General features: G+C 37.4%; 1 protein-coding gene across 3 annotated transcripts in view; it reads right to left on the reverse strand.

Annotated features, from left to right (window-relative positions):
- LOC150083041 (CCR4-NOT transcription complex subunit 3-like) overlaps positions 1–27,903 on the reverse strand; it is a 592,625-nt gene that overhangs the window by 251,119 nt on the left and 313,603 nt on the right. For 2 of the 3 annotated variants that reach the window (XM_090377752.1, XM_090377750.1), the window contains exon 10: positions 26,906–27,045. In XM_090377752.1, the coding sequence (XP_090233878.1) occupies positions 26,906–27,045 (140 nt within the window). The remainder of the gene's footprint in view (positions 1–26,905; positions 27,046–27,903) is intronic. The other variant, XM_090377751.1, reaches the window with a different exon arrangement.

Raw genomic sequence — 27,903 nt, forward strand, 5'->3', positions numbered from 1 at the left:
GTGGAATAATGCAACCATAGTTTTGCTGCATAAAAAAGAAGATAAAACAGAAATTGGAAATTATAGACCAATTAGCTTGTTATCCCACATCTACAAGTTGTTCACAAGAGTCATTACGATTAGAAAGAATACTTGATGAGAATCAACCGAAAGAGTAAGGTGGCTTTAGGACAGGATTCTCAACTATGGATCACCTTCATGTAATATCACAGCTAAGGGAGAAAGCAAATGAATATAAAACATCATTATGCCTGGCATTTGGTAATTATAAAAATGCATTTGACTCCATACAACTTAAGGCAATGTTTCGGGCAATGGAAAGACAAGGCATAGATAGCCCACATATTATGATTTTGAACAAAATATATGAGAATGTTACCTCCTTTATTAGACTAGACAAAGAGTGTAGCAAATTTAAAATTGAGAAAGGAGTTCGACAAGGAGACACAATCTTCGAAGTTGTTTACTGATGCCCTTGAGGAAGCTTTCAGAAGATTTGACTGGTCGCAGAAAGGAGTCAATGTGAATGGAGAGTACCTAAACCATTTACGATTTGCAGATGACACTGTGATCATAAGGCACGATCCCAAAGAATTAGAGGAAAACCTTAATCAGTTATGTAGAGTTAGTAAGGATTTTGGACTAAAGATGAATATGGCTAAAACAAAAGTAATGATAAACAAGTATGTCAGAGAAAGGGATATAACGATTGAAGGAGCATAATTGAAAAGGTGGAGTCATATACTTATCTGGGACAAGTCATTAGCTGTAATAATGATAAATGGCTGGAAGTCAAGAGAAGAATAAATTTTGGAAGGATAGCATTCAGGAAATATAGTCACATACTGAGGAGCAATATCCCAATTTGTCTGAAACATAAAATAATGAACCAATGTATACTCACCACAATGACTTATGGAAGTGAAACTTGAGCACTCACCAAAAGAATGGAAGAGAAGCTGAGAACTACACAGCAAAGAATGGAATGAATTATATTGGAATCAGACTGTTAGATAAGAAAAGAAACACATGGATTAGGCATCAAACTCAAGTAAAGGACATTCTTATCAAAACTAAAGAACTAAAATGGTCTTCGGCAGGACACATAGCTTGAAGACATGATGACAGATGGACTAAGAGTGTGTTTGTTATTTGATTTTTAGAAGCATTAGCAACTAAGGCCATATTGCTCCGGGATATGCGGTGGTCATTTCCTGACCTTTCTGCATCCTCTGTATTTGGTGGTGACGGGCTCGAACCCCGGGCTAATCAAGAAGCGTGTGCTACGCACTGCTGCTCCTTCCCATCTGGCTACGGAGGCACCTGATGGTGATGGACTAAGAAAATTACAGAATGGTGCCCAAGGGGAGCTAGAAGAAAACCTGGAAGACAACAATGGAGATGGACAGATGAAATTCATGAGTTTGTGGGTAGTAAATTGATGCCATTTGAACAAAACAGAAGGAACTGGAAAGTTGCTGGAGAGGCTTTCATCCTGCAGTGGATTGAAAATGGCTGATGATGATGTGTTTCTTCTGTAATCATCAACCATATAAAAAAAACAAATAAATATTCAAAATCTCTTAATTTTTTTTTTTAAGCTTTGTAAACTCGTTACTCCCCAGGGATCAGATTAATTGCAATCTCACTTACGCGTATCTTGTTAGTTAGTTGCAATTTGTGCATGCCGTTAAAAAGTGCTTGTGCATGTTATCACGAAATTTATAAAGAAGGAGATCCTGGAAACAAATACCTCTTGAAGCATTTCTGAAGAAAACGACTCATTGTGTAACAAACCAACAATGCGTGATCAACGAATGTGTCAGATTTTTAGTCGATGATGAAGAATAAACATTAACATTCGTAAATCATCAATAATTTCTTTAAATTATAATTTGCTTGATTTTACACTATTTTTCATTTTTTGGATAAATCAATCATTGTATAAACAAAAAGTAATTAGCTAACTAATTTTATTGTTGAGAACGTAATCTCTGTTTTCAAGATTATGTCTATGGAAAATAAATCAGATGTAGGATAGATGTGCGGAAATTTGCCTTTAGCCAGCGGGTAGTTGGTTGGTGGAACAGACTTCCATCCCTTGTTGTGGAAGTTGATAGCCTAAATAAATTTAAGGCTCAGCTGGACAGGTATTTCGAATGAACGGAGGGGTGAAGCGGAAGGGTTTTTTTTTTTTGTTTTTTTTTTTTTGGCTGATGCTGCATTCTTGCATCATATGCCAATGCTAATGCTAAATTCGTGCTTTACGAGTTTGGTTTATGAGCACGCGCTAGGAACGAATTAACTCATAAAGTTGGGAGCTACCTGTATTCAATTGCATGGCACATTGGTATTATTAAACAATTAATGTTTATTGTATAACTCCATCAAGAAAACATGTAACCTTTTTTGAAGAAGAATAGATTTTAAGTAAGGAGAAGACTATTATTTTCATGTGGGGGGGGGATACTAAACTGACACTTTGTTAGATAAATACATATACATGCCAAATAAATTCCACAAATTAGGTCAGAATGTATATCTGTCTGCAATTTTGCCCTAACACAACAGGAAGGACTATATGATGAAAGCCTTGTGGATGAGAATGGAGGGGTTATGCCCTGCTTTTATTATTATTGGCCATATGGTGATGATAATAAAATGATAATAATAATAAAATGATGATATCCAGTTCAGGATATCATCATTTTAGTCATCACTAGGACCCTGGGTGTGCCGAGCCCATACTCACCAGATGTGAGCCCCTGGGGTTTTTTTCTGGCATTTGGTGGAAAATCATTTTTCTGTTAGTGTGGCCCACACTTGTAAGTAGAAGGAATTACCTACAAGTAAGGATATTTTGTGGAGATGGAAGCACATCTCAAAAATTGCTGTACTCAGCACATCTTGCCAATACTGGCTGGTGGCACATCATTTCCAATATTGGTGAGATGTGTCAAAGCAATAAACAATGTTTCAAACAACCAGGAAGCAAGGAAGCAACCAGGGAAACAAGCTTAAATAACTTCAAGTGTCAGGACAGCAAACAGTATAAGGGCATCTTATTATGACTGATTTTAATTTGCAGCTTACTGATAAGAGCAAGTAGGATGTAAATTTACCATGAGGAACAAAATTTTTAAATAAAAACTAGATGATTCCCATTTGTCTGAGAGAGAGAGAGAGAGAGAGAGAGAGAGAGAGAGAGAGAGAGAGAGAGAGAGAGAGAGAGAGATAACATTTCCACTGTGAATTCTGATGTCATCACCAGATGACATGATAGAGCTCAACAGTGGAGTAATCATTAGCAAAAAGTGATCGTGAAATCCTTAACTGGAATATGAAGGAAGAAGTTGCAGCTGTTAAAAGTTAAAGGAATGGGATTTAATTTCAGCCCCTGTTAATTTCAACTGAGAAGACAGAAAAGGGAGGGTTAATATATTAAAATGATGGAATATCTTTTGTCAGAGAGGCCATGAATGTATGCAATATAACATTAAGAAAATATAGCACAATGAAGGTACCAAGGGGAATGAACACAGAGCTGGCCAGGCTAAAGGAATGGAAAAAGATGTACAGGATAGTTACTTAGTTATGAAAAGGACTAAAGTCTATGACATCTAAAGTTTGGGTTTGAGGGGGACAAAGAGAGGGGACAAGTTTTTTTATGTATACAAATACAAAGGAAAAAATAAATTGCAGATGATTAGATAATGGCTATAGAAAATCTTAGATAATCCAGCACAAGCCAATTATGAGAAATCACTGCCTAGGAGAGAATACAAATAAAAGAAGGCAAAAATAAATCACATCATATAATTGCATAACGGGTATGAAAAATCTTAAATAATCCAGCAGAGGTATGGGTATTTTGAATTAATCTTTACAGATCAAAGACCCTTCATAGTGAGAAGAAACTATGTAAATGAAGCTCAGCAGTATGAAATTAGTGATACTGAAAACACAACATATTTGCTATTAGCAAAACTCTTGAACTGAAGTAAGACTCTTAGGATTGATAGCATATACCTATTAATCTTGTGGGAGGCAGTAAAAGAATGCACTAAACCTTTAAGAATAATAATGAAGGCATCACAGGACTTGGGGAGAGATTCAACTGAAAAGTGCCCACATATTACTAAAGAGCAATATGGGTTAACATAGACTGCTCAGTTTGACTTAAGTGGCATGGAAAATCATGGAGGAAATGATTGCAAGTAAATACATGAATATTTAGATAAAAATTGAATTATGAAGGATACAGTTTTGGGAGGGGAAAATCACTGTTTAAAGAACCTAGTTACAGTTACTTGCAAGATAGATATAAGAAATAATTTTAATACTGTTTATATGAATTTGATTCATTCTTCCCTCATGACAGATGTTGAAACATGTCCGAAATTATACTTATGATTTCTATGATGGAAAATAACATGGAATATTGCATGGTGACTTGCAGTGGGTTATTGTAACCACCATTATCGGTATTGGTATCACTGTTGCTGATATGCTTAAATAGTAAAAAAAAAAAAAAGGGGGGGGGGGATTAAAACACTACAAGGAAATACAGGAATGATGTTAAATTGCCAATGGTGTAAATATCAGCATCAAACAGTACTTTTTAAAGATGACTTACCGTATTTCCCCATGTATAAAACGCATCTTAATTTTGGGGCCCGAAATTTGAAAAAAAAATATATTACATAAAGTTATTGAACTCAAGTTTTATTCATCATAAAATTCATACAACTCGTCACTGTCAAAACTCCCATCCATTAGCTTGTCCTCATCTGTGTCTGATGATGAATCACTGTCATCATATATTGCCTCGTCCTCAGTTCCATCTATGGCATTTGAAATGACACACTTCTTAAATGACTTGATAACGATCTCAATCTTGATATTATCCCAAGATCTTTTCACCCAGGTACAAACTTCTCCTATAGTTGGTTTCTTCACTCTTCCTGCTGGTGTCAAATTGTCCCCAGAAGACTTCATCCATTGGTTCCATTCATCTCTCATGGCAGCTTTGAAGGGTTTGTTAATGCTGACATCAAGTGGTTGGAGCTGGGATGTCAAGCCTCCAGGTATGACAGCAAGTTTTGTTTTTTGCTCTGCAGCAATCTTCTTTGTATTTTTTATTATGTGTGCCCTGAACTGATCAAGCACCAATAGGACAGGTTTGTGTAAGAGCCCACCTGGTCTCTTGCTCCAAACTTTCTCAAACCAGATCTTCATCCCATCCTGATCCATCCAACCCTTGTCATGAACGTGGACAATCACTCCTCGAGGAATGTCTTCTTTTGGCATTGTTTTGCATTTGAAAATCAGCATAGGAGGCAGATTGGTTCCGTCGGCACAACAAGCTAGAACAACTGTATAATAGCTCTTTTCATGTCCACTTGTCTTCAACAGTTACAGTTTTCATCCCCTTCTTATCAACAGTTCTGTTATTTGGGACATCAAATTGAAGGGGGACTTTGTCCATATTTGCGATCTGTCCCAACTCAAACTGATGTGTCTTCTGACATTGAATGACAAAACGATGAAATTCAAGGACCTTCTGCTCATAGCTTTCAGGCATATTTTGGGAAAGTCTGATGTGTGAATGCATGCTTAGTCCATTCCGTTTCATGAACCTGAAGCACCAATTGTGTCCTCCTTTGAAATCAGTAACTTCTTTTTTTCATCAGCAATTCTTCTTGCCTCATGCTGAACCATCTTTGTGGACACAGGAATTCCAATTGTCCTTTGCTCTTTAATCCATATCTTCAATTCCCTCTCTAAATCAGGCCATTTTGCTGACTTGCCTCTCATGGCCTTCTTCTGCTGTGGTGTTTTCAGTAGGGTTTCTTCTTCCCGTAGCCAGTCTCGGATTGTTTTCTCAGCTGGAGGAGGACCAAACTTACGTCCAGCAGCACGATTTCCATTCACTTTTGCAAACTGGATCACTTTTAACTTGAATTCAGCACTGTACAAAAATCTTTTCTGAGCCATTTCTGGGCAGAACGTGGCAAAACGTAACCAAATATACCGGTAACAAGTGCAAAACAATGAGCGCAAAGACAACAAGTGGGAAATGCAAGTAAAAAAAATCTACAACCACTGTATAAGACGCACCCAGTTTTTAGACCCCAAATTTTTCGAAAAAAGGTGCGTCTTATACATGGAGGAAATACGGTACACTGGCCTCGGCAATGATCAGAGAAGTGAAAGCTATGTTTCAATGCAGCAAATATTAAGGTTTTACACTTAACATTTGCTGAATTAAATTAACTTATAAAGCACCCTTAAACTAACTTATATCACTAGGTTAGGGTTAAATAATAATAAAAAAAAAAGTAAATGAAAGGGGAATTTGGAAGTTATGATAAAAGCAGACATGAAACTCTGAGGCAGACAGACTGATCTGCAAAAGTGTACCCATAAGATGAAAGACTTCGAATATATGGACTATTATAGAGCTTAGAAATTAGGCACCTTAGGGGAGACTGATTGAGATCTCTAAGGCTTTCAGAAAAGACAAAATGAGCGAAGGTGAAATTGTCACTGTTATAAACAAGTCCAGAATTAGGGGCCACAAATTCAAGTTACAGGCAAGGAGGATTCAGTGGATAGTTGAGGGTGATGGCAAGAGTAAATTCAAAGGTCAATTGGACAGGTACCTATGTGGAGGGGAAAAAAAAGCAAGTAGTTAATTTTATATAGTTTATTTATTTATTGTTATTGTTTTTGTTGGGTGTTGCAAAAAAAGCCTGTGGGTTCATTGTACTATATAGCTAGCACTATTACAAGTGGAAATTCTGTTGCCACAAATTTAATTATGATCTCTGAATTTCAACAATCATTGTTTTTAATAGGATTTAATGGTGCCAGGGATGCAGCAGCCATAATGCACCTGTTCATTATCTTAATGGTAGGAACAGGTACAGGGAGTAAAAGCAGTCATTGAATGGCTTAAATGACTGTAGAATTCTATCAAGTTGGCAGTGTTTTCTATGGTGCAGTGTTAATGGTTCAGATAATGTTAAAAAAGTTTTGAAGATTGCCAACCTGTCACAGTATGGTAATAAAGGCAGTCTATAAGAATGTGTTTTTCAGGCAACAATGTGCATACTATGGAGGATCTTCCCCTGCAAGCAGAAAGCGATGCATCAGACAGGAGCAGCCAATCCACGTTCTAGCAAGAACAACTTCTTTGTGATTTTTCCCAAAAAGTGGATTCCTACAGTGGTGGTTCATGTTTAACTTGTAAACTTCTTCTTCAACTGATTGTGGCTTGATTGTTGGATAAGAGGTTTATAATCTGAATAAGCAACCTGTGCTTGTGTAAAACTCTGGCTGACAGGGTGCTTAGTGGCTTCTTCTGCATTTTCATTTTCCATTAAGTGCAGTGTGCCTGGAATCTAATAGAATTTAACTGACTGAAAAGTTGCATCGAGCTGAATCAATGAAAATTGGATTTGTTTCATAACAGGAGAGGAAGTTGGAGATTTGCATTATAGTGCAGTCTACTGTACTTGGGGAATATATATAAATTATTCTCTGTGGAGTAGGAGGAGAAGCAATATGATCAAGAGCCAATTTAACTGCATACAGTTCAGCAGCATACACACTGCATTCTACTGGAAGTGATGGAGATAGGGTGAGAGTAGGAAAGGATGCTGCAACACCTATAGTCATTTCTTTTTTCAATCCAACTGTACATATCTGTATGCAATGGGAGTTTGATGCATCATGTGAAATTGTTTGATAATCATATGTGCTATGGATTGCTTAGCATTTACAAAAATAGTCTTCACAAGGTGGTAACAGCCCATGGAGGATCTGGTTCAGAAGTTTATTGGAATACTTCATCTAGCAAAATATTCCAGTGTTCTATTAGCTCTTATAGCCTCATTCCAGCACATTTATATTCTCTAGGCTTATTACTGTAGTTCATTTTTAATTACATGTCAAAGATATATGGCTATATGGGATGAGTTGGTTGGCTCTGTATTTTTGCTGCATAAGTTGGAAGTAAAAATAAAATAAATAAATTTTCTGTTTATACTCCGGCACGACAACCAAGTCAGTAGAGTTTACAATAAATCGTCAATACAAATATTTATCATATCACGGGCTTGAACCCCGGTCCACTCAAGGAATGCGTGCTACGCACTCACTCCTGACCACTCGGCTACGTCAGGCCTTAGTAATTTTCTCCTAAGATGAAGCGGTTCGTTTGCTTCAATATATAAACTTTGAACAGGAGTTGTCCAAACACTTCAAGGGCTATCAATAAGGCACAGTGATGATTGGGTTAAGGCACACAGCATTGGGTTAAACTCGTTCATTCTAGAAGAACCTTATACACAAGCATCAAAGTCCAATTGACTTCTAATAAGTGTATAGTACAAAAGAAGTAGGGAGTATCTATCAGCAACCCACTTCAGATCTGATATTACTTTAAGGATATTCATCTTTTTCTGTATATAGCTTGGATCTTCATTATGTGTTTCAGTAAGTTTAGTTTATTCTCTAGAGTTAAGCCCAAGAAACAGATACTTTTAGAAAGCATTACAGGATGAGTTCTGAGTCATAACTCTGGTTCAGGACGTAACTTGTGTTTTTTTTTTTTTTTTTTTTTTTTACAAAAAATGTGCTGGAATAGTTTTATGTTTGGAGAGACAATAGCCATTTTGTGACATCCACTGCTCTGCTTTATTGACTGCACACTGGAGTTACAATTCATATTCTCTAGGCTTATTACTGTAGTTAATTTTTAATTGCGTGTCAAAAGATACATGGCCATATGGGATGACTAGGTTAGCTCTGTATTTTTGCTGCATAAGTTGGAAGTAGTAATTTTCTCTCTAAGATGAAGAGGTTTGTTTGCTTCTATATATAAACTTTTGGGACACGTAACGTCATCAGCATGTAGATATGTTTCAACAGTAGCAGGAATGTCTTTGTTATTTGGTTTATTCTGATGATGAAAAGTGTAGCACTGAGAACAGAGTCCTGGGGAACTCCTTCCTCTCGGTTGAAAGATTGGGAGAGGATATTTTGATAATGAACCTGAAAGGTACGGGTTTGTAGGAAGCTCTGTACTAGAAGTGGCAAGCGTCCTTGTAAGCCAAATACATATAGATCACGAAGAACACCGATATGTCAAGGGGTGTCATGTCGAATGCCTTTTGGATATTGAGACATATTACCAGGTGTTGTTCTTGAATAAATGTTAAACATTCCAGATGTTTGCATTAACTTTGACTATAAGATCCAAGGAGGACCTGTTTTTCCAAAAAACCATAAAGTTTTCACTCATCAGCAATTATGATCCCAGATACCACTTAAGTTAGTAGTGGATAATTTTTCCAATGTTTATCTGAGACAACTAGTCAGAGAAATCAGTCAGTAATTCTGTGGATGTGTTTGTCCTTTTCCTGGCAGTGCCAAGTGCTCAGGTAGTAGTTTTCAGAGAGGATTCATTTCAAGGAATAAAGGGTGTTTTTGTTTAACTTTTGCAGCATAAGGTAATATATGCCATCAGACCCAGATGCATTGCTAACTGAGATAATTAAGGAATTTTTTTTTAACTTCAACATCATAATAAATGATTGAATATACAGTAGTGAATGATTTATGCTAAAGCTTATTTTGAATTTCTTCTATTGCTTTAGTTATTTGAAAAGCTTATAGTATGCACTCACTGCAAATACGTGGGGAAAACATTTCTGCAAAGACATTTGCAATTTCTCTGGAAGATAATATATTCCATTCCTGTCCATTCCAACTGAGGATCAAGAGAGAAACTGATAGTGATCTGCCATTGAGTTTTTTAATGATTTTTCAAATAAGTCAGGTACCAGTAGCTTTGGTGATAGTAGACGCAAACTTGATCCAAGAATCTTTTCTTTCTTATCTTCTTATGTGACATAGTTTAGACCTAAGTCTTTTACAGTTGACAAGATTACTAGTTGTTGGATATCTGCAGAATAAGTTCCATGCTTTATTTTTTCCCACTTTTGCATTTGTGCACTCTGTGTTCCATCAGCAAATAGTATATTTTCAGTTTTCTACATGTAATTGCAGTATATTTGTCCACAGGGGCTCACTTTAAGGATATTCATCTTTTTCTGTATATAGCTTGGATCTTCATTATGTGTTTCAGTAAGTTTATAATAAAATATATGTGAGTATGGGCTTGGCACACACGGGGTCCTGAGCTGGATACCATCATTCTTCTCTATCTTGGTAATTCCGTTTTACCTCTCTCTCTCTCTCTCAGGGTAATTCAGAAATTTTTTTTTTGTTGGTGCACCATAAGCCTCAGGCTTCCTTGCACCATATGGTTAATAATAATAATAGCAACCTTGGCTACAGATAGTATTTGTCACATTATGTTCATTTATATCATCCATTCAATGACTTTTTTTTTTTTTTTTTATTTATTCATTTATTTTTGGCTAGTGCAGCAAAAGCCTGTGGCTTTCTTGGACTACAGCTGAATACTGTTACTACTTTTGTCCTAGCTAAAGGTCTAACAGAGAATAAGTCCTCTTTTTCTTTAACGTGACTTTGTCAATATGTGACTTTGATATCAAATATCAAAAATATCAACCACTTCAGAAATTTCTGTTCCAACTTTCAGAACAAAAAGTTTCTCAAGTGGTCGTTGCTTGGATACTACAGACTACAGGGTAATGGTCACTGCTGTTAGAGGTGATCAATCACTGACCAATCAATGGTTGGAAATAATACTGGCAAACAGATGGAAAGATCAATTGCAGAAGTTGATCCAATAGGAAGGTGAATATATATATGGAGACCAGGGTTAGGTACATTTTTCTGCTTTGTCAATTATTGTTTTTAATAGTTTTCCTCACTTGTCCACTTTTGTTATCCCAAAGTGGGTAGTGTGCACTGAAGTTACCTAATAAATAGAATGGAGTTGGAATTACTGAATCTGAATAATGAGGATATCTAAGTCTTTCAACATATATCTGATATACATGGTGTGAACAATACACACTGCGACGGCCTCTAAGCGAGTATGTAGTTTTGGATGGATTTCTTGATTCCACCAAAATGACAACAACTCCATAAGCTGTGGTTGTTGAATCTCTAACTTGCCTGTAGAGAGCATAATTTTTAATAGAAAGAGACACTTCAGAAGTCAAGTTAGTTTTTTGCAAACACAAGCCAACTGGATTATAATGGGTGATGCATTCATATAAGTCAACAATACTGCTACGTAGTCCTCTGCAATTCCATTGTAGGATACGGTCCATTATTTAGTTTTGGAGGTGGAAGGTGGATCTGCTTGTTTTTGTCGGCTGTTTAATTATATCACTTTTACATTGATCTTTCTCAGAAAAGAAGGGGCAACCTGTATCCAAATCATCTTTGGCATTTATTTCAAGCAATTCTTCACTGGCTATTTCATCACAATCCATCATGTGTGGTGGGGAAGAGTTTTTTTACTTTAACAGAATTCAGTTTTTTCTGTTTCTGTTCATTATCAGTTATTGGCGAAGCTCAAGTGGATGGGACTGGATTTGTCATATTAATAGTCTGATCCAACATCCTCTTTTCAGAAGATTGCTGACAATCTGCCAAGGGAGATCTTGCCGAATCAAGAAATGATATACAGGGTTGTTAAAATTAAAGTATCCCTATGTAGAGGGCTCTGGAGCGAGTTCTAAGACTCATACTAAAGAGAAATTTGGACAACAGGTACAATAAAGAATGCACTCGCCATTTATTGGGGAAAAAAATATATATTAGTTATAAAATTTGTCACTATATGGCGCTGTGGCAATACAAATTACTTGAACAATGCTACAATTCTTCAAGGTGTTCTCCATTTTGGTCAACAACAGTTTCCATTCGAAGAACAGCATTTTCCACAGCAGAACGTAACATGTCAACTGGAATAGCCAGCACATGACGTCTAATGCTGACCAGAAGTCGCATGGGGTGAAGTCCAGTGATCGGGGTAGCCAAGATGTCTGGAAAAAATGGCTGATGACCCGTTCATCTGTATAGTGTTGCCTTAGCAATGTTTAGACACAATGGTGGATGTGGGGGTGGCGAATCATTTTGCACGAATATGGTATCCTGAAGGCACCAATGTTGTTGCAGCTCTGATATTGCAAAATTTTCCAACATTTCATAATATCGCTATATGGTGACAGAACAGGTGTGGGGTCCAGTCGGTGTTACCTGTTCAAAAAAATATGGCCCAATCATGAATGTGGCCATAAGTCCACTCCACACTGTCAGTTTTGGAGAATGCAATGGGACTTCTTAGGGTTTGAGGGTTTTCTGTTGCCAAAATGCGACAGCTGTGCTTATTCACTTGTCCATTTAAGCAGAAGTGGGTTTCATCACACCAAAGGATGTTCCATGGCCAAGTGATATCCACTGTCATTCGCACCAGAAACTGAAGTGTGTATGTGAAACGAATATCTGCATCACCATGCTTTTGCTGTAGCATGTGCACCTTGTAAGGATAGTACCACAACACCTGATGCATTACTAGCCTTACAGTGGAATACGGCATGTCCACTTCACGAGAAACAGCTGGCACACTTGTGCTACCACATGGAGATTGACTTTATAAATCCACGACAGCCATAGCCACATCTTCAACACGAGAGGAGTCCACTCATTTTCGACCTCTACCTGGTTGAACACCAAGATGTCTTGTTTCAAATTTTGCAATCATTTTGTGGACAGCAGTCATAGGTCCACGCCTCCTGATGCCAGAATTCTCTGATAGCCACAGCTGCATTGTTGTTTCTGATAGTACAGCTTCACTAATAGCGGCTTTTCCTGCAATGTTGTTGGCATTGCTGCTGTAGTGCAGAAAACATCTACTGTACGTTTTTGAAGAGACTGCATTGCTTTTATACAGTACAATAGAGCTGAGTAGTGGCCCTGAGGCAATAACTTACGATTATGCAAATAACATAAGTTATTTGCATAATTGTAACTAAGATAGTTACGTGCCATACAGTGACAAATTTTTTAACTAATTTTTTTCCCAATAAATGGCGAGTGCATTCTTTATTGTACTTGTTGTCCAAATTTCTCTTCAGTACGAGTGTTAGAACTCACTCCAGAGCCCTCTACATAGGGATAATTTAATTTTAACAACCCTGTCCTTGGAGGAATAGTTATCTCTGTTTGTATTACTATTGTTTTATGTTTCTGAGTAACTGCTGCAGAACACTATGGAGTTGTTTTCTTGCTTCCTGATACATAACTTTATGTTCTATCCACTATTTTTTTAATTTTTCACTCAATTTCCATAGCTCACATACTTTAGATTATGCTGGATGAGATACTTTGCAGTTTGCACAGCAAGGTGATTCTGCTTTACAGTCTGCTTGTGTATGGTCCTTGGACCCACAGTTACAGCAATTTCTCTAATTTCACGGTTCCAACCGTGGAACCATGTGATTGTGCCATGGACTTGCTATTTAAGGATGTGCCGCACAGTAAACATATGCTGCTGAGGAAGGAGACTGCTGCCTCCGAAAGCTACAGCAAGTTTTTATCGCTTTTAAATTCTAGGTTTTTAGTATATTTTATTAATGTTATTTGTATATTTTAATTTTTATTGTAAATATATATTTTATACTTATTTTATTGTAAATAAAGTTTTTAGTTACAATATTCAATTTATTTATCTTCTGGCTGGTGTGAAGCTTAAGCATCAACACAGTTACAGTAATTGCACCTTCCCAACATATTTGTGAACTGCCAAATTTTTGGAACTTATATAGTACCTTATAGGGTTTGGTATGCACAAATAGAACACAATAGTAATTTCTTTGACTGTTGATGGTAAAATTGGGTATGAAATGTAAGTATAATTTTGTGAGTAGGTAGAGGTTCTCCATGTTTTTTAGTCATTATTCTTTTCACATGTATAACTTTTTGTTCTTGCAGTTCTTGTACTATTTTTTCTTTTGATGCATTTAATAAATCCCAGTCTACCGTGACTTGCTTTGAAGTGTTGAGTGGCACGATGGGAATTCAATTAAAAGATAAAATTTTAAGCAGAATTTCAGCATGCTTTGGTGTCATTGTTTCACAAGGTGTCTGATTGTAGTCTTTTAAATGGTTTAGGTGGACAAGCAGCATTTTTTGAACATTTCTAAATAAGAAATGGAGAAAATTTACTCATTGGCTGATTTGTCAAGGAATGAATTATGAGAAATGGTGCATGGTCCTGTTTACGTATTTCTCTTTTCACTCTTTTTTGGATTTGAGGTATCATGATTGGTTTCAGTCACAATATGATGAGCGCATGGGCTCCATTGCCACAAAAAGATAGGGCATCCATTTGGTTCTTCTGCCCAGGTTTCTGACTCCACCACGAGGGCCAGGAGTAGGCCCTGGTGTGACAGAGTAAATATTAGTAAGGGTTAGTAGCTAACATAAAATATAAAGAAAGATAGCTTTCCTTTCTTGCTCTCTTCAAAAACATTTTGAGAGAAGAGTTTGGACTCTTTACAAATGTCAAAACTTAAAAGAATCACACAGTGAAAGGACAAATAAATCACTTAATCACAGATTGCTTGGCACCCGGGGCCGAATTTCGAATGCTCTGTAAGGTATCATTTTATTTGAAATGATACCTTACAGAGAAATATATATTTAATACATTTGAAAATTATATAATTAATGCACCGTGTGTGTGTGTATACAGTAAACTCCCATAATAGCACTTTCAGGGGGATTGGCTCCAAAAAGTATCATAACTGAGAAATTTGGGACATAAAAAATTGCAAACTGCAATTTTTTAAGTCCCTTTTGAATAACATCACACTCATGTTATATCCAAAAAACCACAGTATAAAAGGCAGGTAAAAAAAATCTTCCTACAAGATGCACATTAGTTCTGTGCAGAAAATATGATGACTATTTTTAAATGGAAAATGGGGCATTTTGCTACACACTATTTCATCCTTCAGTATATAAAATTTATAATTGGAAAATTAGAAGTTTATAATGGAATATGGTCAGTATACAAAATCCTCTAGCACTGTTCATTCAAGAGTTCTGGCAATTTGGTTGCCACATTGGCCAACTAATTTCCCTTGCCAATATGGCTCTGAATCCAGCAAAAGCAAATGTCCACCACTGATTACAAAAGGAAGCAGAGCACTTTGTGAACCAGACACACAACTGGATGTGGTTATCCGGAAAGGCAGTTACTGAGTCTGTATACCATATACATAAAAAACATCACAGTATAAACACAAGTTAAAGAAAAGTACTATAGCACACATCTCTAGGGATGTGTGCTATAGTACTTTTCCCTAACTTGTGTTCATAATGTGACTCAAGGGAAATTAGATGTGATGTGAAGCTTTCATGGAAAATTGCTGAAAATCCTACAGAAAAATCAGAGATTGACCCATCAATGTAAACAGGCAAGAAATCAGAAAATTGAGTTTGATGGGCAGAGTGAAAATCCTGATAAACTGCTGGTTCCATACTGCACTTTTCCCAGTTCTGCAGAAATATGTCCTAAGGCAGCAGAACAGATTCTCTAGGGCAGAAGGGTTTCAGAGATATAGTTGCTATAAGGTCAACTGTCTGTTAAAATTACAAAGGGTCTCTCAGTTCCTAATACTAAACACCCAATTAACTTTGCACAAGCATTATAAAGTTGTAACGAATGGGCCTGGTGTACTGGGGTCCGGGGTTATGAAAAATATATACAACAATGATAACCCAGTTTAATATAATACAATAAAATATACAATAGCAGCAGCTTTTGAGACTGTTGCATCTCTTTTTCAACTGATAATTTGATTGGAATACAATGGATATAGTGCAATGAGCTGAGGGTGAGGCACATTATTCATTTAAGCTGGTTTCTTATTGTTGTTGCATGGACGTGCGCTGTTTTACTCCAGTGTTAAAATGGTTGTCTCTAGGATGGGGTACAGACGTATCGGTTTATGGCCTTTGGATTGTTTAATATATTAAGCGACTCTAGCCATAGGCAGTGGCGAAAGTGTCATGAGTGGTCTACTATTTTGAAGTCACGTTTGGGATCGAGATCGTGGTTGGTGGCCCAAAAATGCTCCGCAACTGCAGACTGGTCAGTTTTGGCAAGCCGGATTGTTCTGTCATGCTCCATAAGGCGATCTTGAAGACGTCTTGTCTCTCCTATGTAGCAGCTGTCACAGTCTCTACAGGTGATGTGATATATTACATTGCTGCGTAAGAGAGGCGTGACAGGGTCTCACACTGGAGACAAGTGAACGTAGGTTTCTGCAGGGTAAATGTACGCATTTGATGAAGTAATTTCTGAGGATTTTTGAGATCCGTCCTGACATGACTGGATAATAGGGAATGTAGGCGAACGGTATATGGCCTTGGTTCGGTGGTCTTGGGTGGGATGCGAGTTCTTGTGCCTGTAATAGGCACCTGTTTAGCACATGGGATGGATAACCACATTTGGTTAGGTCCGCCTTCACACAGGAAATCTCATTACGTCTAATTGCATCAGTGCTGGAATGGCTCCAAGCCCTGGAGAATAGGGTGTGTGGCCAGATCTGTAGTTAGTAAATTGTCTGCACCACATAGGTTTGCGGTATACCGAAGTCTCTAGACGTGGGCCAATGCAACGCACCAAGACATCCAGGAACAGGAGCGCATTGTTGACCTCTAACTCTATAGTAAACTGGATGAAATTAGACAGGGAGTTGAGGTATTCCAGTAATGCTGTTTCAGAGCCACATGGTATTACAGCATAAATATCGTCAACACATCTACACCGTTGTAATAGGTAAAAAAATAAATTTTCTGTTTATACTCCGGGACGAAAAAATGGTCAGAGGAGTTCACAAGATAGAGGAGTTTACAAGAAACAGCACAGTATTCAGTAGTCACGGGCTTGAACCCTGGTCACTCAAGCCACGTTTACTTATGCACCCGAGCGCCTGACCACTAGGCGGTACAGGTGGGTTCAGGTGTATCTGCTCCTCCAAATCTTCCATGGCGATTTTGGCTACTACGGAACTAACAGGGGCACCCATAGCAGTGCCATGCACCTGTTGGTAGACTGAATCCTCAAAGGTGAAGATGCTGCTTGATAAGCATAGGTTGAGGGTGGTGCAGATGTCATCAGTGGATAGTGATATTCTGGATTGGAGGCTTAAGTCGTTCTCGAGGAGCCTCCTGGCACAGTGCACGGCCTGTTGAACGGGAATTGAAGTGAATAAAGAAACCACATCAAATGATGCCATGATGGTGCTGTCAGGGATTGAAAGGTCCTTAATGAGGTGGATGAATTTGCTGCTATTTTGAAGGTGTGTGTGGTATTTCCTACAAGAGGTGAGGAGGCGTGCAATATGCTTGGATAGTTCATACGTTGGGACACTTACTCACTCAAACCTTAACCATCGTCAGCATGCAGCCCTATCATCTATAAGAAAGGACAACACCATCATCGTACTTCCTGATGAAAAAGGGCGCCGGACCGTTGTATTGGACTGGTCAGCCTACTGAGAGAAAGCCCTGGTCCTACTACTCGACCCAAACGTATATGAACCTCTGTCTGATCCACTCATTAAGATCTTGAAATGTCTACAGACACATGTCAATAAACTCATCCACACATGGTTTAAAGATAAGAAAATCTCGACTACAACTCAGCGTCTTCTACATGCTACTGGCTGCCAACTACCACAATTCTAAGGATTGCCAAAGATCCACAAACCGGGTGTTCCCCTTAGACCTATAGTGTCGTGCTGAAATGCCCCAACGTATGAACTATCCAAGCATATTGCACGCCTCCTCTCACTACTTGTAGGAAATACCACACAGATGTCATCAGTGGATAGTGATGTTCTGGATTGGAGGTTTAAGTCGTTCTCGAGACACCTCCTGCGCAGTGCACGGCCTGTTGGACGAGAATTGAAGTGAATAAAGAAACCACATCAAATGATGCCATGGCGGTGCTGTCAGGGATTGAAAGGTCATTAATGAGGTGGATGAATTCGCTGCTATTTTTTTTTTTTTTTTGTGTGTGGTATTTCCTAGAAGAGGTGAGAGGAGGCACGCAATATGCTTGGATAGTTCATACTTTGGGGCATTGCACTACGACACTATAGGTCTGAGGGAAACACCCGGTTTGTGAGGATCTTTGGAAATCCATAGAATTGTGGTAGTAGTTGGCAGCCAGTAGCATGTAGAAGACTCTGAGTTGTAGTCGAGATTTTCTTATCTTTAAACCATGTGTGGACGAGTTTATTCACATGTATCTCTAGACGTTTCAAGACCTTAATGGGTGGATCAAACAGAGGTTCGTATACGTTTGGGTCTAGTAGTAGGACCAGGGCTTTCTCTCGGTAGGCTGACCGGTCCAATACAATGGTCCGGTGCCCTTTGTCAGCAGGAAGTATGACGATGGTGTTGTCCTTTCTTATAGATGATAGGGCTGCATGCTGACGATGCTTAAAGTTTGAGTAAGTGCCCCAACGTTTGAACTATCCAAGCATATTGGGCACCTCCTCTCACATCTTGTAGGAAATACCACACACACCGTCAAAACATCAGCAAATTCATCCACTTCATTAAGGACCTTTCAATCCCTGACAGTACCGTCATGGCATCATTTGATGTGGTTTCTTTATTCACTTCAATTCCCATTCAACAGGCCATGCACTGTGCCAGGAGGCTCCTCGAGAACGACTTAAGCCTCCAATCCAGAATATCACTATCCACTGATGACATCTGCACTGCCCTCAACCTATGCTTATCAAGCAGCATCTTCACCTTTGAGGATTCAGTCTACCAACAGGTGCATGGCACTGCTATTGGTGCCCCTGTTAGTTCCGTAGTAGCCAACATCACCATGGAAGATTTGGGGGAGCAGATATATCTGAACCCACCTGTACCTATTACAACATGGTGCAGATATGTTGACGATATTTTTACTGTAATACCACATGGCTCTGAAACAGCATTACCGGAATACCTCAACTCCCTGTCTAATTTCATCCAGTTTACTATAGAGTTAGAGGTCAACGACGCACTCCCGTTCCTGGATGTCTTAGTGCATCGCGTAGGCCAACGTCTAGAGACTTCAGTATACCGCAAACCTATGTGGTGCAGACAATTTACTAACTACAGATCCGGCCATGCACCCAGTCATCTCAACAGCACTGCCCGCACCCTATTCTCCAGGGCTTGGAGCCATTGCAGCACTAATGCAATTAGACGTAACGAGATTTCCCATGTGAAGGCAGACCTAACCAAATGTGGTTATCCATCCCATGTGCTAAACAGGTGCCTATTACAGGCACAAGAACTCACATTCCACCCAAGACCACCGAACCAAGGCAGTATATACCGTCCGCCTACATTCCCTATTATCCAGGCGTGTCAGGACGGATCTCAAAAATCCTCAGAAATTATAACATCAAATGCGTACAGTTACCCGGAAGAAACCTACGTTCACTTGTCTCCAGTGTGAAGACCACTGTCACACCTCTCTTACGCAGCAATGTAATATATATCGCATCACCTGTAGAGACTGTGACAGCTGCTACATAGGAGAGACATCAAGACATCTTCAAGATCGCTTTACGAAGCATGATAGAGCAATCCGGCTTGCCGAAACTGACCAGTCCGCAGTCACTGAGCATTTTTTGGCCACCAACCACGATCTTGATCCCAAACGTGATTTCGAAATAGTAGACCACTCACGACACTTTCGCCACCGCCTATGGCTAGAATCAGTTTATATATTAAACAATCCAAAAGCCATAAACCACTGCAAAGGCATACATCTGCACCCCATTCTAGAGTCAACCATTTTAACGCTGGAGTAAAACAGCGCACGTCAGTGGACAACAATAAGAAATCAGCTTAAATGAATAACGTGCCTCACTCTCAGCTCGTTGCACTATATCCGTTGTATTCAAATGAAATTATCAGTTGAAAAAGAGACGCAGCAGTCTCGTAAGCTTTGGCTACTGTATATTTTATTGTATTATATTAAACTGGGTTATCATTGTATATATTTTTCATAGCATTATAAAGTTCTTCTCAGGGTAGCATAAAAACACATAGCTATGCAGGGTACTCAGGCAAATATTTCAATTTGATTGCATATTGTAATGATAACTGCATTCAGCGAGGTGACAGGAATGGTTTATTGGCCTTGACATAAAAAATTCTGTATATAAGGCGTGCAAAAGGCACCAGTAGTGAATAGCACAATGGTGAACTGGTTCAAGGCAATATAGGGCAATGATCCTGACCAGGGCTCCCACTCACAAATTTTAAAAAAACTTAGATTGCAACTTAAATAAACCCAAAAAAAACCTAGTTTTCATCATATAGTATAGCAACACAAATAAGATAAAACTTACCATGCAAAAATATCTTTTATTTAATTTTAATCAGAATTTTCATCCCATTCAGTTCCCTCCACATTTATTTTTTGAAGTTCTTTCATTTTTTTCAAACGTTCTTCGTATCTTTTATGACAAGTTCCTTGTATGACTTCTTTTACCAATTCTGATTTAGGTTTCCATATATAGCAATTTTGATTAGATCTATTTATCGCCTGTTTTGCCATTAGTCGATTTTTCACAGTTTCTGGTTTAAGGGAGTTTGTGGCTTTTGTTTTTATATGGTTTACTTGGGAGAAGATTCTTTCTACGCTTGCCGAAGAGTGAGGTAAAATAGTTAGACTGGTCATAAAGTTAGATAAAATCTCATATTTAGAATTATTAAAGCCATCTTTTACATTATGTAACAGATACCAAAACTCAGGGATGGTTTTGTATGAGAAATCTAAATCTTGATTTAAACGAAATGATCTCCATTCATCATCTAGAAGATCTATTTTGTCTTCAGAAACAAGGTGAGGGAACTGCATTGCTAAATGGAAAATTGATGATGGCGAATTGGCACGATCATGTATCACTGCTGGGTCAAGAACATTGAGACTGGAGATAATTCCATCATCATTTAGAGGAAATCTTTTTCTGATTTCCATACAAAGTTCAACAAGAAATTTTAAACAATCATTTTTAAACCTGCTTTCACTGTCACCAAGTGGTGTTGAATTTAATAAGGCCATACAACGGCCTCCTAAATATATTTTATTCAGAGGCTTATGATTTATTGCATTGCTTGGACCAATTTCAACCAGCTTGCATGAAGTAATGACTTCTTCTTTTATGAAAAAACTAAGAATATTTTTATACTCAATTGAAACCATTGATCGAAGTAAGTACAATCTGAAATGCTCAGATTGAAATTCAATATTCAGGCAGTTTATTTTCTCCAGTACATATCCTAAAAACAGCAACATATGCTTAGTTCCTTTGGTGATCATAGTATTGTAAATATTCCCTCCACCATCGATTTTGTCAATTTTTGATTGAGACTGAAAATAAAGAACTAACGCATCCCACTGCTCAATAATAATTTTTATTACATTGCCACGGGATAACCAACGTGTTTGTGCTAATTTGGGGATTTTATGCTTAGCAGTATCTATAACATATTGAATCATTTTGAACTCGTTTAATCTTTTACTACTACGGGAAAAATAACAAGAGATATCTTTTATAAATATTTCTAGATATGATGGTAGTACCTTGACTGAATGACTAGCACATAATTCAAAAGAATGGCAAACACATCCCATTATAAATACCGATGGTACATCCTTTTTTAGCAATGACTGGAACCCACTCTTAGTACCCATCATAGTGGCACAATTATCATTTCCAAAGCCAACAAGATTACTTATTTGAATGTTTTTTTTTCTATGAAAAGATCTTTTACAGCTTGATAAAGCCCTTCTGAAGTACCATTTTCGACACGAACAGTGTCAAGTAACACATCTACAACATCAAGTTTTTGAATATCAAAATATCTAACAACAACAGCTAGAACTTGCGATAAAGATAAATCTGTACCTTCATCTATTATCATTGAAAACTTGTTGTTTCTGCATATGTTAGAAATGTATATTTTTTCATGTATGCCATCTTGTATAAGATAAGAGACTTTAGTCGCCTTTATCTGAACTTATTTTGCAATATTGCTATCATAAAATGCTTACTTACATGCTTCTATAAGGTGATCACATTGCCCAAATGGAATATTATGCTCAGAAATTAGTGCAGCAATTGTTAACTCTGCCTTTGCTACTTCTTCATTCTCCGTAGGTTTACATTTTGTGAAGAACGTGTCTAACATTGAACTTGTCTTAGCAATATTTGCACTTTTTTTATGTTTAACTGTATTTTTATGCACTAGTAACATCGATTTATTGGCATTCTTTAATTTCATTTCACAACAAATACAGTAAGACGCACCTTTTTCATTACTGTCTTCTTTCAACCAATCCTTTATTTCCGGATCTTCTAACCATTCATTTCTAAAATTTTGAGTATACCACCGTTTACTCATCTTTCTCTGTGGAGAACAAGTTTCAGACATTGTGGACAATTTGTTGGTATGGCTAATTAGCAGTTATCTTATTTAAAATGTTCTATAAAATAAAAAATAAATCACTAATCCATTAACATAAAATAGAAATAGTCACTACAATTTAAATTTATTATATCACTGTATGTAGTACACGCATAAATGTAAAAATCACACCAAATAATGCAATAATACCACGAACGATCACGAAAGACTGTGCAGTAAAGACCGCCTTCCGCCTGCTCAATAGGCTGCGCATACATGTTAGTAACACGAACGAAAATCATAGTGTAGAACCCTGTGAAAACTTTGAAATCCTTTTACATTTGTAGTATTTTGTACAAGCACTTGAGATATTACAAATTATGATCAGTATTGTTAGAATATAAAATTAAGAAAATTGTAAACTGTTATTAAATGTATTAAATTTTATTGTTTTTACAAGAAATAAAAATAAATTTTGACTTAAATTAAAAATTACCGAAAAAACCCAGATAATGAGATATTTTTGTGAAAAAAACCTATCAACCCAGATGACAATCAAAAAACCCAGATCTGGGTGGAAAACCCAGGAGTGGGAGCCCTGATCCTGACCAAAGCATGCACCCGAGCACCATTATACTGAACCAGTGCTCAATATAATCAAAGTAAAGTGCACCAGTTGGCACTCCATTTGGAGGAGCTCAGTGGAGGATACTGATGCCTTTTCATGCAATTCATCTGTAACTGGGAAATATGTTCAAGAAAAGTCAACTTTCTGTTAAATATAATCCCCAAGAATTTGACTTCAGACTTAACTGGGATAGGGTTTCCATCTAACTTAAGTTCTGGAGCGAGATGATGGTTACACTCACAACAGAAGTGGACACAGAGTCTTTTGTGATAAAAACCTGAATCTATTCACTAATGCCAATTTATTAAGGTGGTGTATAGCCTGTTTCAACTGTCTTTCAATTATTCTCACATTACAAGATTGACAAAAGATTTGCTGAATTCATCAACACAGAAATCACTAGAAACCACTGATGGAAGTTGATCTGTGCTTTCAAGGGGTGGTTTATCCCCGTGTTTTGGTAAAAAAGAACTAATTTTTGTCCAAGTACATTAACAATTGAGTTAAACTTAAATTCTAACACACTTTATATAAACAGCTAGTCATATTTTTGGGTCTGTAATTGCTTAGGATCTGTTGGTCTTTTTTGGCTTTTGTATTAGCCACACAGCGAAGGGAAGCCAGAGGCTTTTGCTACACCAGCAAAAAAATATATAGATAAGAAAATACAAATTATTCACTTATCTCCTGGCATAGGTAACTATCTAGTTGACCTTTGAACTTCTTCAAACTCTCAGCCTCAGCTACTAGAAGAGGCAACCTAAACTTCCGACAATCTAGTTTAAACCTCTTCCACTGTAATTTGAATTTACAGCCCCTAGTTTTGTAATTCTTTATAACAGAGAAATTTCCACTTCCATTCATTTTACTAACCCCTCTCAGAGTCTAATAAACCTCAATCATGTCCACTCTTAAGGTGGCTGGTTGTCAAGCTCTGTAGCCCACAGTATTTTTTTTGTATGGTCACCCTTTAACCAATCTCAACATGCAATTTGCCTATCATGGGACCCTCTCTAGAAGCTCAATCTCTTTTTTTCAGATGAGGTCTCTCTATGTAGAGAGTATTCCAAATGTGGTCTTACCATACACTGTGGGATCATGACCTCCCTATCTCTACAGGATATTATTTTGATATATCATCATGGGCTTTCCTGGCCACCTATTTACACTGCTCAGTGAACTTCATATCTGTCTGTATCGTAACTCCCAGATCCCTCTCTTCTTCTTCTTCTGTTTTTAATTCAATCCCACAAAGTGTTCTGACCATTCTTTAAGCCTGTTCAAGAATGGTCAGAAAAGTGGCACAAATCATCCTGAAGGAGTTCTGATTAGCACTAGGGTTTCCATCTAACTTAAGTTCTGGAACAAGATGATGGTTACACTCACAACAGAAGTGGGCACAGACAGTCTTTTGTGATAAAAACCTGAATCTATTCAGTAATGCCCATTTATTATGGCTAAAATTGGGAGATTCATTAATGAATCTCCCAATCGTTACATCATCTGAAATTTTTGCTGCATATGTACGTGTTACTGATGTATGTACGTGTTACTGATTGGTGATGTTTGTTTCTTTGCTTCAAGATATGTAACTTTATGCTCGGTTTTGTACTTCTGAATCATTTTTTTCTCTTTTCCATCTTTTACAGTCTTTGGAATAAGCGGACTGATTGCCTCTACAGTTTAGACACTGTAAAGACTATGCAGAACATTCAGTATGGATATGGTCTTTAGACCCACATGAAGCACATACTGCAGTTCCTTGACATACTGCCTGCGAATGCCCAAATTTCTGACATTACTTGACATGACATGACATGACAATTACATGTTACTGTAATTGGTGATGTTTGTTTCTTTGCTTCAAGATATGTAACTTTATGCTCGGTTTTGTACTTCTGAATCATTTTTTTCTCTTTTCCATCTTTTACAGTCTTTGGAATAAGCGGACTGATTGCCTCTACAGTTTAGACACTGTAAAAACTGTGCAGAACATTCAGTATGGATATGGTCTTTAGACCCACATGAAGCACATACTGCAGTTCCTTGACATACTGCCTGCGAATGCCCAAATTTCTGACATTTAAAGCATTTTTTGGTATATACGGTTGGACATGACAGTTCAAATATCCGGCATTTACAGAATTTGGTAGATTCGGTGAGTTGAAAGTTAGTATGATGGTTCTGGTTGGAAGCAAAGAGCCATTCCTTTTAATTAGGATTCTCTTGACCTGAATAAAATTTTCATCTGAAAGTTCTTGTTTAATTTCTTCGTCAGATACATGTAGAAGATCCCATTCTGTTATAAGTCCTTTTGAGTAGTTTAAGGTGGCATGAGGGGACAGGACACTTCTATAGGAGTTCCTCCAAGTGTTTTCAATTTAAGTAACTTATCAGAGTGCTTGTGTTGTGCTGATTCAACAAGCAGGTAACCTGATTTTAGTCGGCAAACCATTTTCGGTGAGCCAGCAGCATTCTCTAAACATTTCTGGATTAGAAAAAGAGAGAGCTTGATGACTGGCTGATCAGTCAAGGAATGTATTATAAGGAAATGAGGCCAGGTATTCTGATTTGTATCCTTCTTCTGTCTTTTAGCGTAGAAAGGGTTGTAATCTTCCTGCTCTCTGGAATGTGATGTGATACTCACCCCACAAGAGTCAGTGTTGGTATGGTCCATATTGCTTCTTTCAGCCCTTGGCAGCCTAACTTTTCTGCCAAGGTTTCTGGCCCTGCCAACAGGGAGGCAGAAGCAGTGCCTGGTGTGACCAAGCGAAAAGTAGTGGGTGTTAAATAAATACGAAAAGTAGTGGGTGTTAAATAAATACGAAAAGTAGTGGGTGTTAAATAAATACGAAAAGTAGTGGGTATTAAACTATCAAAAATAAAGAAAGGTGGCTTTCCATTCTAGCTCTGTACAGGTACTTTTGCAACAAGAGCTGATTAAATAAATAGATTTATTAACAACAAGAATGAAAGGGAACTATAATTCATTTTTAGGAAATCGCAGTGATGGCACAGAGAAATTGCTTGGCCACAATCGCTTGGCACCCGGGGATGAGAAAAAGGTGACTTATGTTTATTCAATAGAATGTGAGTGTTAATCAACCTTTGTTCTTTCCTGAATAAAGCTGGGGTGCTACAGGGAAGGTGCCATCTTCTAATGATGGAACAATGTTTCCATTACAGGAAAGATTTAAGATTTGTGGAGCATTAATAGCTGATTGATGAGGGGGGGGGGAACCGAAAACAGTAAAAGAAAAATTCTAGGTTTTCATTTCCCCCTCTCTCCTCGATGAGGATAAAGTATAGGCACAACAAGCTTATGTCACAAAAAAAAGTTGCAAACCAGAATTAATCTTTTTTATAAATGTACAAGAACTAAGTTCTTGTACATTTATACAAACATAGCACTACATTCTTAAAGTTTGTCCCCTTTTAATCACAAATGGCAAACCACAGCTACACTGACATTACATTAGCATCAAGCTAATCACTTCCTTTTCTGATGGTAACAACACTGTAGTAAATTTTAATTGATAAATAATATATATTTAATGAGTACTAGTTAAGTGCCTGGGGATATTTGGTTTCTTACTGTTAGTGTAATGCTACTGAGAAGTGGTTTTTTTTTTTTTTTTTTTTTTTTTGTGATAAACTGACAAAATAATTATCAAATTAAAACACAAATAAATAAAATAAAAAATTACCAGGCACTCAACATTTATATCATCAGAATCCTCAGAAACTTCTTAAAGATAAAACATATTTATAAAACACCAACTTCAAGACTACTTGTAAACAATAAAAAGAAAATTATACTACCTTTACTTGCATTACTATTTGATATACCTGCTGCAGCAACTGCATAAGGAGTAATAGGCTGTGGAGGAGAAACAATTGGGTGACTGCTGCCATATGAATTTATTGATGGAGAACTGCAACTGCTGCTTTGAGAAGAGGTGCTAGGAAAACAATAAACCAAACTGGTCGTCAGGCAATAACCCTTATTTGGTTTCAGATTAATAAACAGAAACATAATTTAATTATCTAAGAATTTAATAAAAATAATTCTCAATATAATAGGAGAACGGGAAGGTGACAACTGATGACAGATTTCATAACTGTACAATTTACAAAACAAATCAATATCATTGTGTGTTTGTTTATTTTTTCCCCTCTCACTGTCAGTAGGTGCAACACAGATTAACAATAACACAACCATGGATGAAAGTGATTTTTTGACAGCTGGAACATGAAGTATATTGGAACATGAAGCAGCCCAGAAAGAAAGATACCAAGGGTTTGAAGACCTGTTGTGGGTCATAATGGCGATAAGGAAATACATGGTCTATGTTAAGATAACTAAGAATAAGAAGAAGTGCATATATACTTGCACTTGTATGCTAGAAGAATAGTAAATAAGTTTGATGTATTTGAAGTACTGATTAAATCATCAAATGCAAACCTTGTAACGATATTGGAGATGTCTCGCTCAGACATAATGGATGCAGAATTAGAATATGAGGTGTACAAAAAGGATGGGGGGGGGGCTTATGCTCTTAGTTAAGGACCATATTAAATCTAAGGCAGTGCATTCAACTGATATGGGCAGCCAGTGAACTGTTAGGTCAGTTTGATGTGACATTAGCAATGCAAAAATGAAAACGAGAGTAGGAGTGTGTTGTAGGTGTGATGACTGATGAATATAACGAATAACTAGACAGAGAAACAGAGTGGGCCAATAAATCAGAATGTCTTTTAATGATAGATTTTAATTTTCCAGATACTGACCGCAACTTGTGGGTGGTCATTCACACAGT

The sequence above is a fragment of the Mastigoproctus giganteus genome, chromosome 7 (genome assembly GCF_048544385.1).
Source record: "Mastigoproctus giganteus isolate SK-2022 chromosome 7, ASM4854438v1, whole genome shotgun sequence".
NCBI classification, from domain to species: Eukaryota; Metazoa; Arthropoda; class Arachnida; order Uropygi; family Thelyphonidae; genus Mastigoproctus; species Mastigoproctus giganteus.